General features: G+C 38.1%; 1 protein-coding gene across 13 annotated transcripts in view; it reads left to right on the top strand.

The window, feature by feature from the left end:
- The window catches only part of GHR (growth hormone receptor), a 137,906-nt gene that overhangs the window by 104,063 nt on the left and 21,273 nt on the right, over window positions 1-12,570 (top strand). For 9 of the 13 annotated variants that reach the window (XM_039366364.1, XM_039366366.1, XM_039366367.1 and 6 more), the window contains 6 exons: window positions 528-657; window positions 3,366-3,532; window positions 4,471-4,649; window positions 6,385-6,547; window positions 8,262-8,352; window positions 11,942-12,011. In XM_039366364.1, the coding sequence (XP_039222298.1) occupies window positions 528-657; window positions 3,366-3,532; window positions 4,471-4,649; window positions 6,385-6,547; window positions 8,262-8,352; window positions 11,942-12,011 (800 nt within the window). The remainder of the gene's footprint in view (window positions 1-527; window positions 658-3,365; window positions 3,533-4,470; window positions 4,650-6,384; window positions 6,548-8,261; window positions 8,353-11,941; window positions 12,012-12,570) is intronic. The other 4 variants (XM_039366361.1, XM_039366360.1, XM_039366363.1 and 1 more) reach the window with 1 other exon arrangement.

Raw genomic sequence — 12,570 nt, 5'->3', positions numbered from 1 at the left:
GTGGGGGGGTTGTGTAGTGAAGCAGAAGAAATAAGTGGTGTGTGTGTGTGTGTGTGTGTGTGTGTGTGTGTGAGTGTGTGAGAGAGAGAGAGAGAATCTAGAAAAGTATTAAACCCTTGTTTAAAATATGCCTAAAATTTGTAACTTTGAACAGTCACTAAATCAGTGGTTCTCAACCTTTCTAATGCCGCGACCCCATAATAAAGTTCCCCATGTTGTGGTGACCCCCAACCACTTATACATCACTGGGTGCCAGGGGCGTGGCCAAAGAAAAGGGGGAAAAAATGGCGGACAGCCTTGTTTGGTGACCCCCATGAAATGGTCGTTCAACCCCAAATGGGGTCCCGACCCACAGGTTGAGAACCACTGCACTAAATAAACTGTTGTAAGTTGAGGACTACCTGTATAGATAATTCTGAGGCTTCCTGTAATGTTTAAGTCTCAGGTTTCTGAATTTTATTTGTCTCTGAACATCTCTTATTCTCCCTCCCCCCCCCCTTTTCTTCTTTCTTTTCCTTTCCCTGCAGCAGCTTCAGGGAAGCCACATATAATTCAGTGTCGATCACCTGAAATGGAAACATTTTCATGTTACTGGAGTACAGATGATTTTCCTCATAAATTGGAATCGGAAAAAATTCAACTACTATACTCAAAAAGGTACTGAGAAATCAATCAAGTCCTTGAAAAATATTATCTAAAATGAATTCCATTTTTTTGAAACTGCAGAAATAAAGACCTACTTACAGTTATGAGCACATCTTTCTTTTCATACTTATTAGTCTATGCCAGTCATAACTGTTGACATGGAGAATCTGAAGATCAATTTCTGTTTGACACATTAAATGGCAACCAAGTTTAATGTTATGGTTGGATAATAGGAGATTGTAGTTTTCTTCCAGACTAATCTTGCTTGTTCGGACACAAGGGAAAAAAAATTTAACCATGTTATGGTGTGCAACATGTTAAACAGACTTTGTAAGAAAATAAGAGTTCTAATGAAGAAAACCGAACATATATTTTCCACCTCTAACTTTGTGCAACCAGATGCCTCCAGGAAATTCTTAAATAAAGTTTAAAATATTGTTGCTTATAATCCCTGGCTTCTGGAATCCCAGTGACACATTGTTTTTCCACTGGGCTATTGCATCTAATAATAATTACCGGTAGTAGTTTTTAATGAATTTCTGTAATGCTCTTTTTTAGAACCATCTAGTGGCCATCAAATCATTCAGTTCCACCAAATTCCATATACATCTACAGATAAGCCAATTGTGAGAATGGAATCTGTTAGGGAAAACAAAATTTATTCATACAAAACATGAAAACAAAGTCTTTCAGAATATATTGAAAAGCATACAAAATATTCAGGATATTACAATATACACTCATGGATCAGCCCATACATGGAGAAGTCAGCCCTCAAATTTTTAACCAAAATTCCATGAAAAATGAGTCTCATTTTTCATGGAATTTTGGTTAAAAATTTGAGGGTTGACTTCTCCATATATGGGCTGATCCATGAGTGTATATTGTAATATCCATATCTTCCAGGGTTTTTATACTCAGATGTTTAGTTGGGTTCACATGCAAAGTTATCACATTTTCATTGAACCCAACCCATACCTGAGGCAGTTGTCTTTAGCTTTTCTGGCACTAAAGCAATGTTTTCCCCTTTAAAAAGCCAGCAAATTGTAACAATTTTATCATGGGAGCTCAGAGCATATAGCATGGTGAAGTAAAACAGAGAATGGCTTGAGCACATAAACCTATTAGTTTGTTTGTTTGATTGATTTTTACACTGTCCATCTCACCTAAATTACTCTGGGTAGTTTACAAACAACATCATAAAATAATGTAAAAACATGACTTAAAAGCACAGTTAAAACCAGACTTCTAAAAAATCAAGGTTAAAATTTATAAATTAAAAATTTTAAAAAATCAAAGCTAAGAAATTGACATGGCTAAGGGGTTAACAAGGTGGAGGAAGTACCCTTAAGCCACCAGCCATCCCCAAGGTTGCATCACACTCTGATCCTGCCATGTCAATTGGCAGAGCCAGGTCTTAACACTACTCCAAAAGGCCAAAGGAGTGGCAGCCCATCTTATCTCTTAGAATAAAATATTCTAAAGGATGGAGGCAACTGTTCTTAGATCCTGCCAGTTGAAATTGTTGGGCAGGTTGCTTTGGAACATGATTAGAGTGCACTTCATGTTTACACATAATCTGAACAATACCTGACAGGTTTAGCCGTGTCATTATCGTACATTTTGTATATAGTGTCTTTTGTTGTCATCTCTATTGGCATTCCTATTGTGAAGCCTTAAAAAAATAAGAATACCCTCTTTTTCTCATTCAAAATATTGCTACCTCATTTAGCAATAAGTAAACAGAGAGGTTGATGAGGCATTTTTCCAGAATGAAGAACATATTCATATATATTGGTTCAACCCTCTCTTTTCCTTTCTAACATAATACATCTTTCCAGAAGCAAATGTGAGATACTAGAAATTGGAAAATCACAAAAATGGAAAACAGGAAGCTTTATACCCAGCCACACTTGTGGTTCTCTGGGCTGGCCACAGGTTTCCCCTTCCTCTTTTTAAACAAAAATTAATATAATAAGTGCTAAGATGGTCAGTATCTCTAACAGTGTTATGTTACTCAAATAATGCTTTTTTGCTTATTAGTTTTCCCCCTTATTCCAACACTGTTCAAGGACAGTTATAAGATATCTAAAAACATTCTACTAAAGTGTGCTGAGTACCAGGAGAAGTAAACAAAGAAGTTTATTGTTTTTTTCAGGTTGTTATGGGCACATCCGATTCCTTCTTGCCCCTCATTAGCCTCTTCTGCCATCATTCTGTTGTGGTACCAATGCAACATTGGAAACTCATCGGATTTGCACAAGGGCAGTAGACTGCTCTAGCTGGCAATGATAATTTGCCCAATAGTGTCCAAAGTTCAAATAGATAATGGTCTAATGAACCTGCAGTATTTTGACAGAATGGGATCTGAGAGGAGGGACAGACAAAACAATATAGTGATACTTGATGGAGGCCTGATGTCAGGTCACCCTATTCAGTTCCTGCATTAATGTGATTAATGATGGGTCAAAGAGGGAGGGCAGCAAGGCTGGTGGATTCAGCCAATCTCTTTGTTTATCACAAAGCACACAAACAAATTCAGGACAATGCCAACTGGCAGTGATCTAGTACAAATGCAGTAGAATCTGCATAAGGATGGGGGTAATAGATGCCATGCCAGAAGCTTGTCAATAAGATTGCAACTTGGTAATCAGAAAGGTTCTACCTACCTCTTTCCAGTTCTTTAATTCCACCTTAATTATTTGGTTTATCATTTCTAGGTTGGATGAGGAGGAAGAATGGAAAGACTGTCCTGATTATACAACTTCTGGTAAAAACAGCTGTTACTTCAATATATCCTTCACCGCCGTTTGGGTCCCTTACTCTGTTCGGCTTTACATTGCAGATCAGTTATACGATGAAAAACATTTCCGGGTGGAGGATATAGGTAATTTTTTGATATGAATCTCCTCTGTTTTGCCTCGTAGACTAGAGCAAAAGTTTCACACACAAGTCTCAAAGTTCATAGCTAAATGTCTATGGAGATTCTCAGTTATCCAGGCCAAAGCTGCTTTTTCAAGAGGCAACTGGATGAAGATGTCACTTATGCTTCCCAGTTCCTACCTATCTATTCTTTATAACATAGAGAAGCATGACTTCATTGCTCTTGTCTAACAGGTTTAGTTCAGGTTCAGTTTGGTTCTAGTAAGTTCTAGGTAGGTCTTCCCATAACAACAATCCTGTGAGGTGTGTTAGGCTGAGAGCAAGATCTAAAATCACTGTTCACCATTAGAGTGGCTTAATTCAAGACCCTATTCAAAATTAAAATAGCTAAATGTGAGATCTTGAAGCAGATGTGGTCAGTACTCTACATAAGGTGATGATGAAGAGAGGGAGCTGTCCCAGGTACAAGGGTGGCATCTTATTCAACTGTATGAAAACTATTTTAGGGCTTGTGATACAGTGTTCATGTGTGTCCTGCCTCAAATTGGAAAACAATGCATTGGTACCATTTTTCAATAACTGTGCTGCCAAAATGTGACAGTCATATCCTGGGGAACATTAAGAAAAAGTTAATGGATTGTAATAACTTTTCAGATGCTATTCCTCATGCTGCCCTAGAAGATCACTCCTGGTCAGAATCCCAAGCTGCTTTTTATGCATAGGAACTACCCCTCTTCAACACAATTTCACAATACAGATTCAATTTGTGCATCAAATATTTTAAGTATTTTAAAGTATACAATCAGTCTTTTCAAAATAACACTGTGTGTATTTATAATGTGTGTTGATGGGGAGGGATGAATGGATGGACAAGGTATACTGTTAGATGACCTTTTCTTTTACATTTTGATTAACTCTGTGAAAAATGTGTTTAAATCACAGTAATTCCAGATCCTCCAGTTGGGCTGAACTGGACAGTGCTAAACACCAGCCCAAGTGGCGTCTATACTGATGTTCAGGTTACTTGGAAGCCTCCACCCTCTGCAGATGTTGACAATGGATGGCTCATACCATTCTATCAGCTTCAGTATAAAGACGTCAATGCAACAGAGTGGCATGAAGTATGTATTGCAAGAGCAAAACTTAGAGACTTTCCCCAACCAGGGCCATCCAGGGGTATTGGGAATGAGAGATAAACATCAGGGATCTGCAAAAGCTTAAAAGCTTGTAATTTACATTTTGGGAAATACTTTGAAACCAGTACCATAGGTACATCTGCACAGTTGCAGGTCAGTGAGTTATATGCTCATAGGCTCTATAAAACACACTCAATTTTGCTATGTAATGTATATTGCAAGTGGAGCTAGCAACAAAATTTAATACTTCCACAATTCTGGATATCTCTATTTCTCATACTGTGTTTTCATCCCTTGTCTCATGTATCCAGTATTTAATATTCATAAATGGAGATTCCACTATTATTAGACCTCTGATGTTTTCCCCTCTGCTTCTCTACATCCTTCTTGCATATGGATAAGGCCAAAGCACAGCTTGAACTTGAAAAATAAGCATTTTATGACATCAACAATATACACTTCAACCATGTAGTCCAGAAAATAAACTTGTACAATCAAGTTCACAGCCTGCCTTAAAAAAAGTGGCTTCACATTTAAGCATTAGTGTAATATATTAGTGTATATACTTACAGTATATAGATTCATAGAGTTAAGAGGGATCTTGGGGTCATCTAATCCAAACATTGCTCAGAGGATCCAGTAGAACATCTCTTGACAGTTGATCCCACAATTTCTTTGAAGACTTGTGGTGAAGGAAATGTCACCATATGGTATCGTGTTCTACAGTCATCCTGATGTTTAGCTTGAATCTGCTTCCTTACAGTTTTAACATGCTAGTTTGCATCTTGCTCTCTAAGGTGACAAAGAATAAGTCCACTTCCTTTTCTACATTACAACACTTCAGATATTTTAAGACAGCTATCATATCTCTCCTCAGTCTCTTGTATAGTCTAGACATATCCAAAGCCTTTAACTCTTCCTCATAGGGCTTGTTTCTATGACCTTCACCTTTTCAGTAGCCCTCTTCCCAGCTCACTCCAATTTGTCACTGCCTTTTATGAATTGTAATGTCCAGAACCAGATATAGTATTCCAAGTGGGATCTGTCCAAGGCAGAGTAGAGTGGCAAAATTATTTTCCGTGAACTGATTTCTATGCTTCTAAATGCATCTCAAGATATCATTTGACTTATTTGCAGTTACATCTCACCTCTGGCTCATGTTAACTTGAAATCAACGATGGCATCCCCAAACCCTTTTACATTTACCTTTATGAGCCATGTCTGTCCCATCCCATATTTGTGCCCTACATTTTTCTTAGCTAGATGCAGAATTTCTCCCTATAAATTTCTCTCCATTTCAACCTGTCATTCAAACTATCTCTTTTTTTCTTCTAAAGTCAACCTTTCCAGTTTTGTATCACCTGCAAAATTCTTCAGTGTCCACTCAACCCTCATTCAATTCCTTGATTAAAAAGTTGAAAACTATTAGAACCACTTGCTGATACATTAGCTCTAATGCACAATACAGATTGAGGTAATATTCAACTTAATACATGATAAATATTTCCCAGGTGTTTTTTTTTCTTACATGTAATTAAGGATTCTGGGAATTGAAAACTATCATATCTGGAAAGAATCAGGTTAAATTTAAGAAAGATTGTTCTAGAATCTCAAAACAATCAGATCCTAATTCTGCCTCCTTGAATAGTTTTATGTTTAAAGAATGCTTTTGCTTATGAGTAGCAACAATCAGTTGAGGAGATTCAATGTATTATTACAGCTGGATCCAAAACGTGCCACCGAAGTTCCAGTATATTCTTTAAAGACATGCCAAGACTATGAGATACGGGTTCGAGCAAAAGGAATACCTGGAGTTTATGGTGAATTCAGTGAAGTGCTGTATGTGTCATTTGATTTAAAAGGACTGGTGCCATGTGCGGAAGGTGAGAAAAACATCTTCTATGATGTTGCCTTCAAAATATTTCCTTAACACCTCACATTGGAACTCACTACAAATTGCTGTATGCCCATATGGTTCATTAAGCATGAGATGCTTGAGGATTTGTGTGTAAACTTCTTCTGAACCCAACTTTCCCATGGGAACAGAAACCATTCACAGAAATTTTAGCCATGCTTTTTATCCCATTTGTGCTAGCAACTGAATTGAGAGCACTGGTGAAAAGAAGCTGTAATGTTATGTGAGAATGACCTTGAAGACGAGGGGAAGAGATGCTATCTAGGGAACGATCAGTTCTCAGAGGAAGAAGCCCCTAGTAGTTTAACGGCCAGATAAAAAAAAAAACTTAGAAAGAACCTGCTGTAAATCATCATGCTGTTAAAAATGATGGCAAGAGATTTGTTCTTTCAGACTTGTAAGATTCTTTTGATACAGCTGTATAATAAAGTTGATTTAGCTCATCTAGTCGTATTTCCCCTCTGCTTCGCTTGGGAGGACTGACAGAAGCTATCATGTAAACCAGGGGTGGGCAATTCATTTTCCCAAGGGGCCAAAAGGGAAACTGGAACTGTTGTGGAGAGCCAAACTAATAGGGCTGATGCTGCCCAAAGGCAAAGGGCCAGATGTGCTTGCAGGCTGTAGAATGCCCATGTCTGATATAAACATATGGGCAGAGGGTTTTGTTTACACAGGTAGATATGTTGTATCCAGCTAGCTAGCTAGCTAGCTTGCTTGCTAGCAAATTTATATGGCTGTCCATCTCACAAGAAGAGACTCTGGGTGGTGTACAACAAAAATGTAAAACAACAAACATGTCAAAAATCAATATCACTCCCCCTGTTCCTCACAATGATGCTTTCAAAATACATTTAAATTCCAACTTTTGAAACTTGCAAGAGCATCTGAGAATATATTTTGGGAGTTCTCATTAGAGAACTAATGTTGAATCACTCCTGGATATATCACTCTCCAACGTAAAATTGACTTGAAAAAACAAGAGAAACTCTGAAAACTGAAACTTTAGAAGCTGAATGGTTAGATTGAGGAACTTTATTAAATAGCCAGTATTGTCTCATTATCGGATATCCGTGCTTTGGTGGGCTGATATTGCTGCTGTTGCATGAAATGAATTTGAATTCCAAGCAAATACTGTAAAAAACTGAAAAGCCCCAGTGAATATGAATAAGCAAATGGTATTATTTCTTACAGCAGAGAAGAAATGTCCATCACTGTTACTAACTGGATTAGAAATGTATTATTGGAATTCAGTTAGATCAGCTTTTCCCAATCCGGTTACATTCAAATCAGGGAGGAAAAAGGAAGGCAGATGTCAAAAGCATCATTGTACCATAAGTATCATTCCTTTTGTAGTGCATTGTAACATCTTGTGGGTTTATAAAAGGAATGTTGCTTACAGCATGCTTCTGTCCCAATGGTGTTGGACTTTAATACCCAGATAGCATAATCACTGGAAAATTGTAGGCATTGAAATGCAATTTATCTGGAGCAAAGTAGGGAGAGCTAAATAAGAAGGACCTAGTTGACTTACTAGGAAGATGCCATATATGGGAAATCTACACATCACAAACAAATATTTTCTAAACAAGCATGAAACAGCAAGTTGTTGATCAAAGAAATACAAACAAAACTGGGAGGTGATGCAAATGGCACATTTTAATTGTTTCTTTGTTTTATTCCAGAATTCCAAATTCCTTGGCCTTTGGTTATGGCCTTTGGAATAGTTGGCCTAATAGTGATGCTGTCCCTTGTCTTCTTTTCTAAAAAACAAAAGTAAGTTTTTGGTAGATTTTTACCTCTAATCTAGTCATCCTTTTTCTGTGGCTTTTCTCTAACAGAATTTTTTGACAGAATATTCTGGCTCTCCCAAGTACATTTGTTATTTCATCAGGGGAAAAGAGAAATAGCTTTATGACTAATGTTAGATCATGGTCATGCGAGGACCAAAATAAACTTTATTGGAGATATTGAAATGGGGAACTATTGAAAACTGTAGGGATAGTTTCTAGCAGTCAAAAATGACTTAAAAATATAACTTGAAGTATAATATTTGTACCTTTACTAAGAAATATGTAAACATTTTAAAATATCACTGTTACATGTATTTGCAATTCAGTCATATACTTGTATTATGGCTCATAAATTTCTACTTGGTTTGGGAAAAGCTGAAAAAAACATTCTTTTTCTGCTCAGGGAATGGCAGAAAAGAGAAGGAGCGTTGGTCCTTACTTGAAAGTGTTTTTACTTTCATTCCTTTGATGATGAGGAACTGATTTAGTCTTCAACAGCACATTAGCCAGTTTGCAGTATGATTGAAGTCATAAAGATTCTAGTTTTCCTTAACTCTAGGTCTTCAAACCATTTTCTGCTTTTCTGACATCAGCATTTTGAAATTGAAAGATAACATCCTTGGCGATTTCCGTGAGTCTAGAATGGGCATGCTAAGGAGACACTATAGGTGCTACATAGAGAGCCAATGTTTCTACCATCCACTATTCAGCTGCCCCTTAATACCAAGCCTAAGAAACTCAAGACAATGGAAAGGCTTCATATTATCAGTTTGTCATTCTCTAAAAAATGGAATATTTTGAAGGGAGAATTCTGGCTTATTCCCTTGGCTGGGACATCTTCATAATGAACGTAAGGACAGCACCCATTTCACTACTCTTTAGTTAGCTAGGATACAAATCCAGACTTCAGCATTTCAGAATGCTGGTTTGGATCTGAATGCTCCATCATATTAATATTCTCCCACATAAAGATGCTTGCATTTGTTGAGAAATAAATAAATTAAAAGTGTGTTGGTCTATATGAGCCTCTTGAATGTTTTCTTGAATTTAGGTGTGGAGCTACTACATTAGAAATAAAGATACCTCTCCTTTTATACATTTGCTCCACTTAAAATCTCTCCATCTCAATTTAAATGCTGACAACTAGAGTAGCCTTCTATTTTAGCACTGGTCATGCTTGCTGAACGTAAGTTCAAAAGATTAAGAAGATATAATGATAACAGCTATGCCAGTTGCTTCATCTATGTAAGTCCAAAAGATGAAGCAGAAATAAGGGAAAAGCAACAGTCATGCAGCAATTATGGAATACAGATGAAAGCTGCAAATGAGACTTCAGTAATAAAGGCTATTTACATTTGTGGGAAAGAATAAAGAGCAGGAGGATCTCCAATCAAAATGAAAATAGCCACAGAGATGGATTCTATTTCAGAGGGTTGAATTCAAAGACGGGATTAATATTAAAAACCTATCAGCCAATAACCAGGAGGAGGAGGAGGAGAAAAAGGAGAAGGAATGATAGACACACCTCCTGCAGGAAACTCCCAGTCCCTGAAGTGTCCACGTAGCACATACATCTTGTTCCTACCCTCGGATTCCCTAAGATAAAGAAAACATTGACAGCTCTGAAAAGGAATCTAAACAATAGTATCAATATCAGTGAGAAATGGTGCAATTGAAACACTAGAAGAAATAGCACTTCATTTTGGTTGAATTTTCTCTTACCACCTTCCCCCCCCCATTTCCCCCCCCCACCCTTAAAATTCTCTTCTTTAGATTAGGCTGAACCAACTTTATAATGAAAAGATATTCAATTTTCAGGCATTTGGGCTGATTATTGAGTCTTATTTGCAAACTTTGCTTTAAAAGAACTTGAGGGATATATTGGAATATTTTCAGCTTGCCCATCCATGTTTTGATATATTAGTAAATGGATTTCTGGCAAACGTGATGATACCTCTATCCTGTTGAGAGGCAACTTTTGAGTCTGAGAAGCACTGGATGATATGAGAGGAGACACATTTCTTGAGCCAGTTCTCTGTGATCTAGAGTTCCTAATGCTACAGAGAGGTCTATGCTATACTTCAGTTTTAATCATGAGATAACCCTGGCGTTATGTCTCAGACTTTTTGAGTTTGCACATCTAGGGTTATTGTATAGCATGTCTTCGGGTGACACCAGAACAAATTCAACAAGATAGCTGTGATTGTTGCATGGTGGGTCTCTGAAGGGTTGCCAAGATGGTGTGCTAGAGCTTCCCTAGTAGACAGTATTTGCTGAGTTGGTTGAGCTTCACTCAGGTTTACATACTGAGTACAGCAATTAGGATAACTGTCTGGCTACTGGCAGCTTTGTGGGAAAAGATTATGAATTAGACCATGCTTACAGGCAAAATAAAAGATTCCTTCCCACTGAAGGGGAATAGCAAGTGACTTTTTAATTAAAATCATAATTGCACTAGATTCATTCCTATGGAGGGAGAAAGAAAAGGTATTTAAAATTGCCACAAGCTAGCATATTGCTCCTTAATTGCTTAGAGCAGTGGTGGCGAGCCTATGGCACGGGTGCCAGAGGTGGCACTCGGAGCCCTCTCTGTGGGCACACATGTCGTTGCCCCAGACTTGCCTCCCCCCGTGACCCCCTCCTCTCCAGCAGCCCCCCTGAAGGAGAGTCGCCCCTGAGCGTGGCCCACACGGAGCAAAACAGCCAAGGACATGGCAGCCAGGCAGCGTAGACAAGACTCTGCCCTCACATCCCATCATGCAGTTGATGTTGCAGGGCGTGGGCAGAGGGTATGGCCGCCATAGTGCTGCTGAGCTGCCTGGGCGATCTGCAGCAGGCCCTGGAGGTGGTGAGTGGTCTTATGGGCAGGTGAGGCAGGGGATAGGGGGGCAGAGCAGGGGTGGGACGGAGTGGAGCAGGGCGGGGCCAGTTTTTGGGTACTCGGTCTCTAAAAGGTTCGCCATCACTGCCTTAGAGAATGCTGCTTTGTAAAGAAGCCAAAGAAAGGTTAAAATGCTTCACTGTTCTCAGAAACTATGTTAGGAGTCAAAGGAAAAGTACAGAATTACAGAAGACCAATTAGCTAAATTGCTGAACAAATTGGCAAAATTAATACATGAAAAACAAATACCTTTTATGACCCATAATTGAAATTCTAAATTATGGGAACTAGAATATGACTGGATGAGTCTATTCAAGAAAATCTGGAACTCCAAGCTTAGATTGAAAACGTATTAAAGCAGAATTTAGTATTCATAAACTGTAGTATATGATAAAGGAGTTATTTAAAGATGCTGGGTTTTGAGTGCAATGTATTAGCAATAGATCTGAACTAAATATTTTTAAGATTACTTAATTTTCTGTAAGTCAGAGCCTTTTTTATGAGGTTGAATAGGATGTCTTGCTGACAATCTGAAATGGCACAGTTCAGAATTTTACATATTTGGGGTTCCAAAACTGCCAGTTTGGGACTTGCCAAAATACAGCCATCTTCCCAAAATAAGCAATTTTATTGTATTACTCTTGATCAGTTTAGAAGTCCTAGAACTTAAATGTTAATCTTTCTTTTTAAGGCTGAAAATACTGATCTTTCCTCCTGTTCCAGTGCCCAAAATTAAAGGAATTGATCCAGACCTTTTAAAGGTAATGAGAAATTGATTGCTGTTGTACAAAATCAGTATATTTGAAGGTTTGTCTGCATAGCAGGTATGGATTAAATATTCTAAAATGGTCTAATATCTAAGGAAAAGTGTTGCCCAATTAGTGGCATAAATTTATGTAATAAATGTTTACACCTTTATTCTTTCCAGTTAGGGATTGAGATTGATTAATTGATTATGTGCCGTCAAATTGGTGTCAACTTTTAGCAAAGAATTAAGGGAGAACTGGAATAGCTATTTCGAACTCTTTAGCTCTTTTCAACCAGACATACCCTTCTGAGATTCGAACCTGGGCTGTCTGCATGTTAGGCAGATGTATTAACCTCTAGGCCACAGGCTCTGTCTCACTTTTGCCAGCTGTGTTAGGGAGGGAAGAAACAGGGGAGGAGTTATCTAGAATGCTGTATGTTATACCCTGTTGCCCAAATATGGGAGAGAGAAATCTTTTGCCTTGTATCAGCTCAAATTAGAGCCATCCACAGCTGTCTGCAGCTATTCCAGAACAGCGAGGAGTTTGACAAAAAAGCGATCTGGTATAGACT

This window comes from Crotalus tigris, unplaced genomic scaffold (assembly GCF_016545835.1).
Source record: "Crotalus tigris isolate CLP2741 ecotype Arizona unplaced genomic scaffold, ASM1654583v1 scf7180000020265.513298, whole genome shotgun sequence".
In the NCBI taxonomy this organism is placed as follows: Eukaryota; Metazoa; Chordata; class Lepidosauria; order Squamata; family Viperidae; genus Crotalus; species Crotalus tigris.
This window is presented reverse-complemented; position numbering and strand designations above follow the sequence as displayed.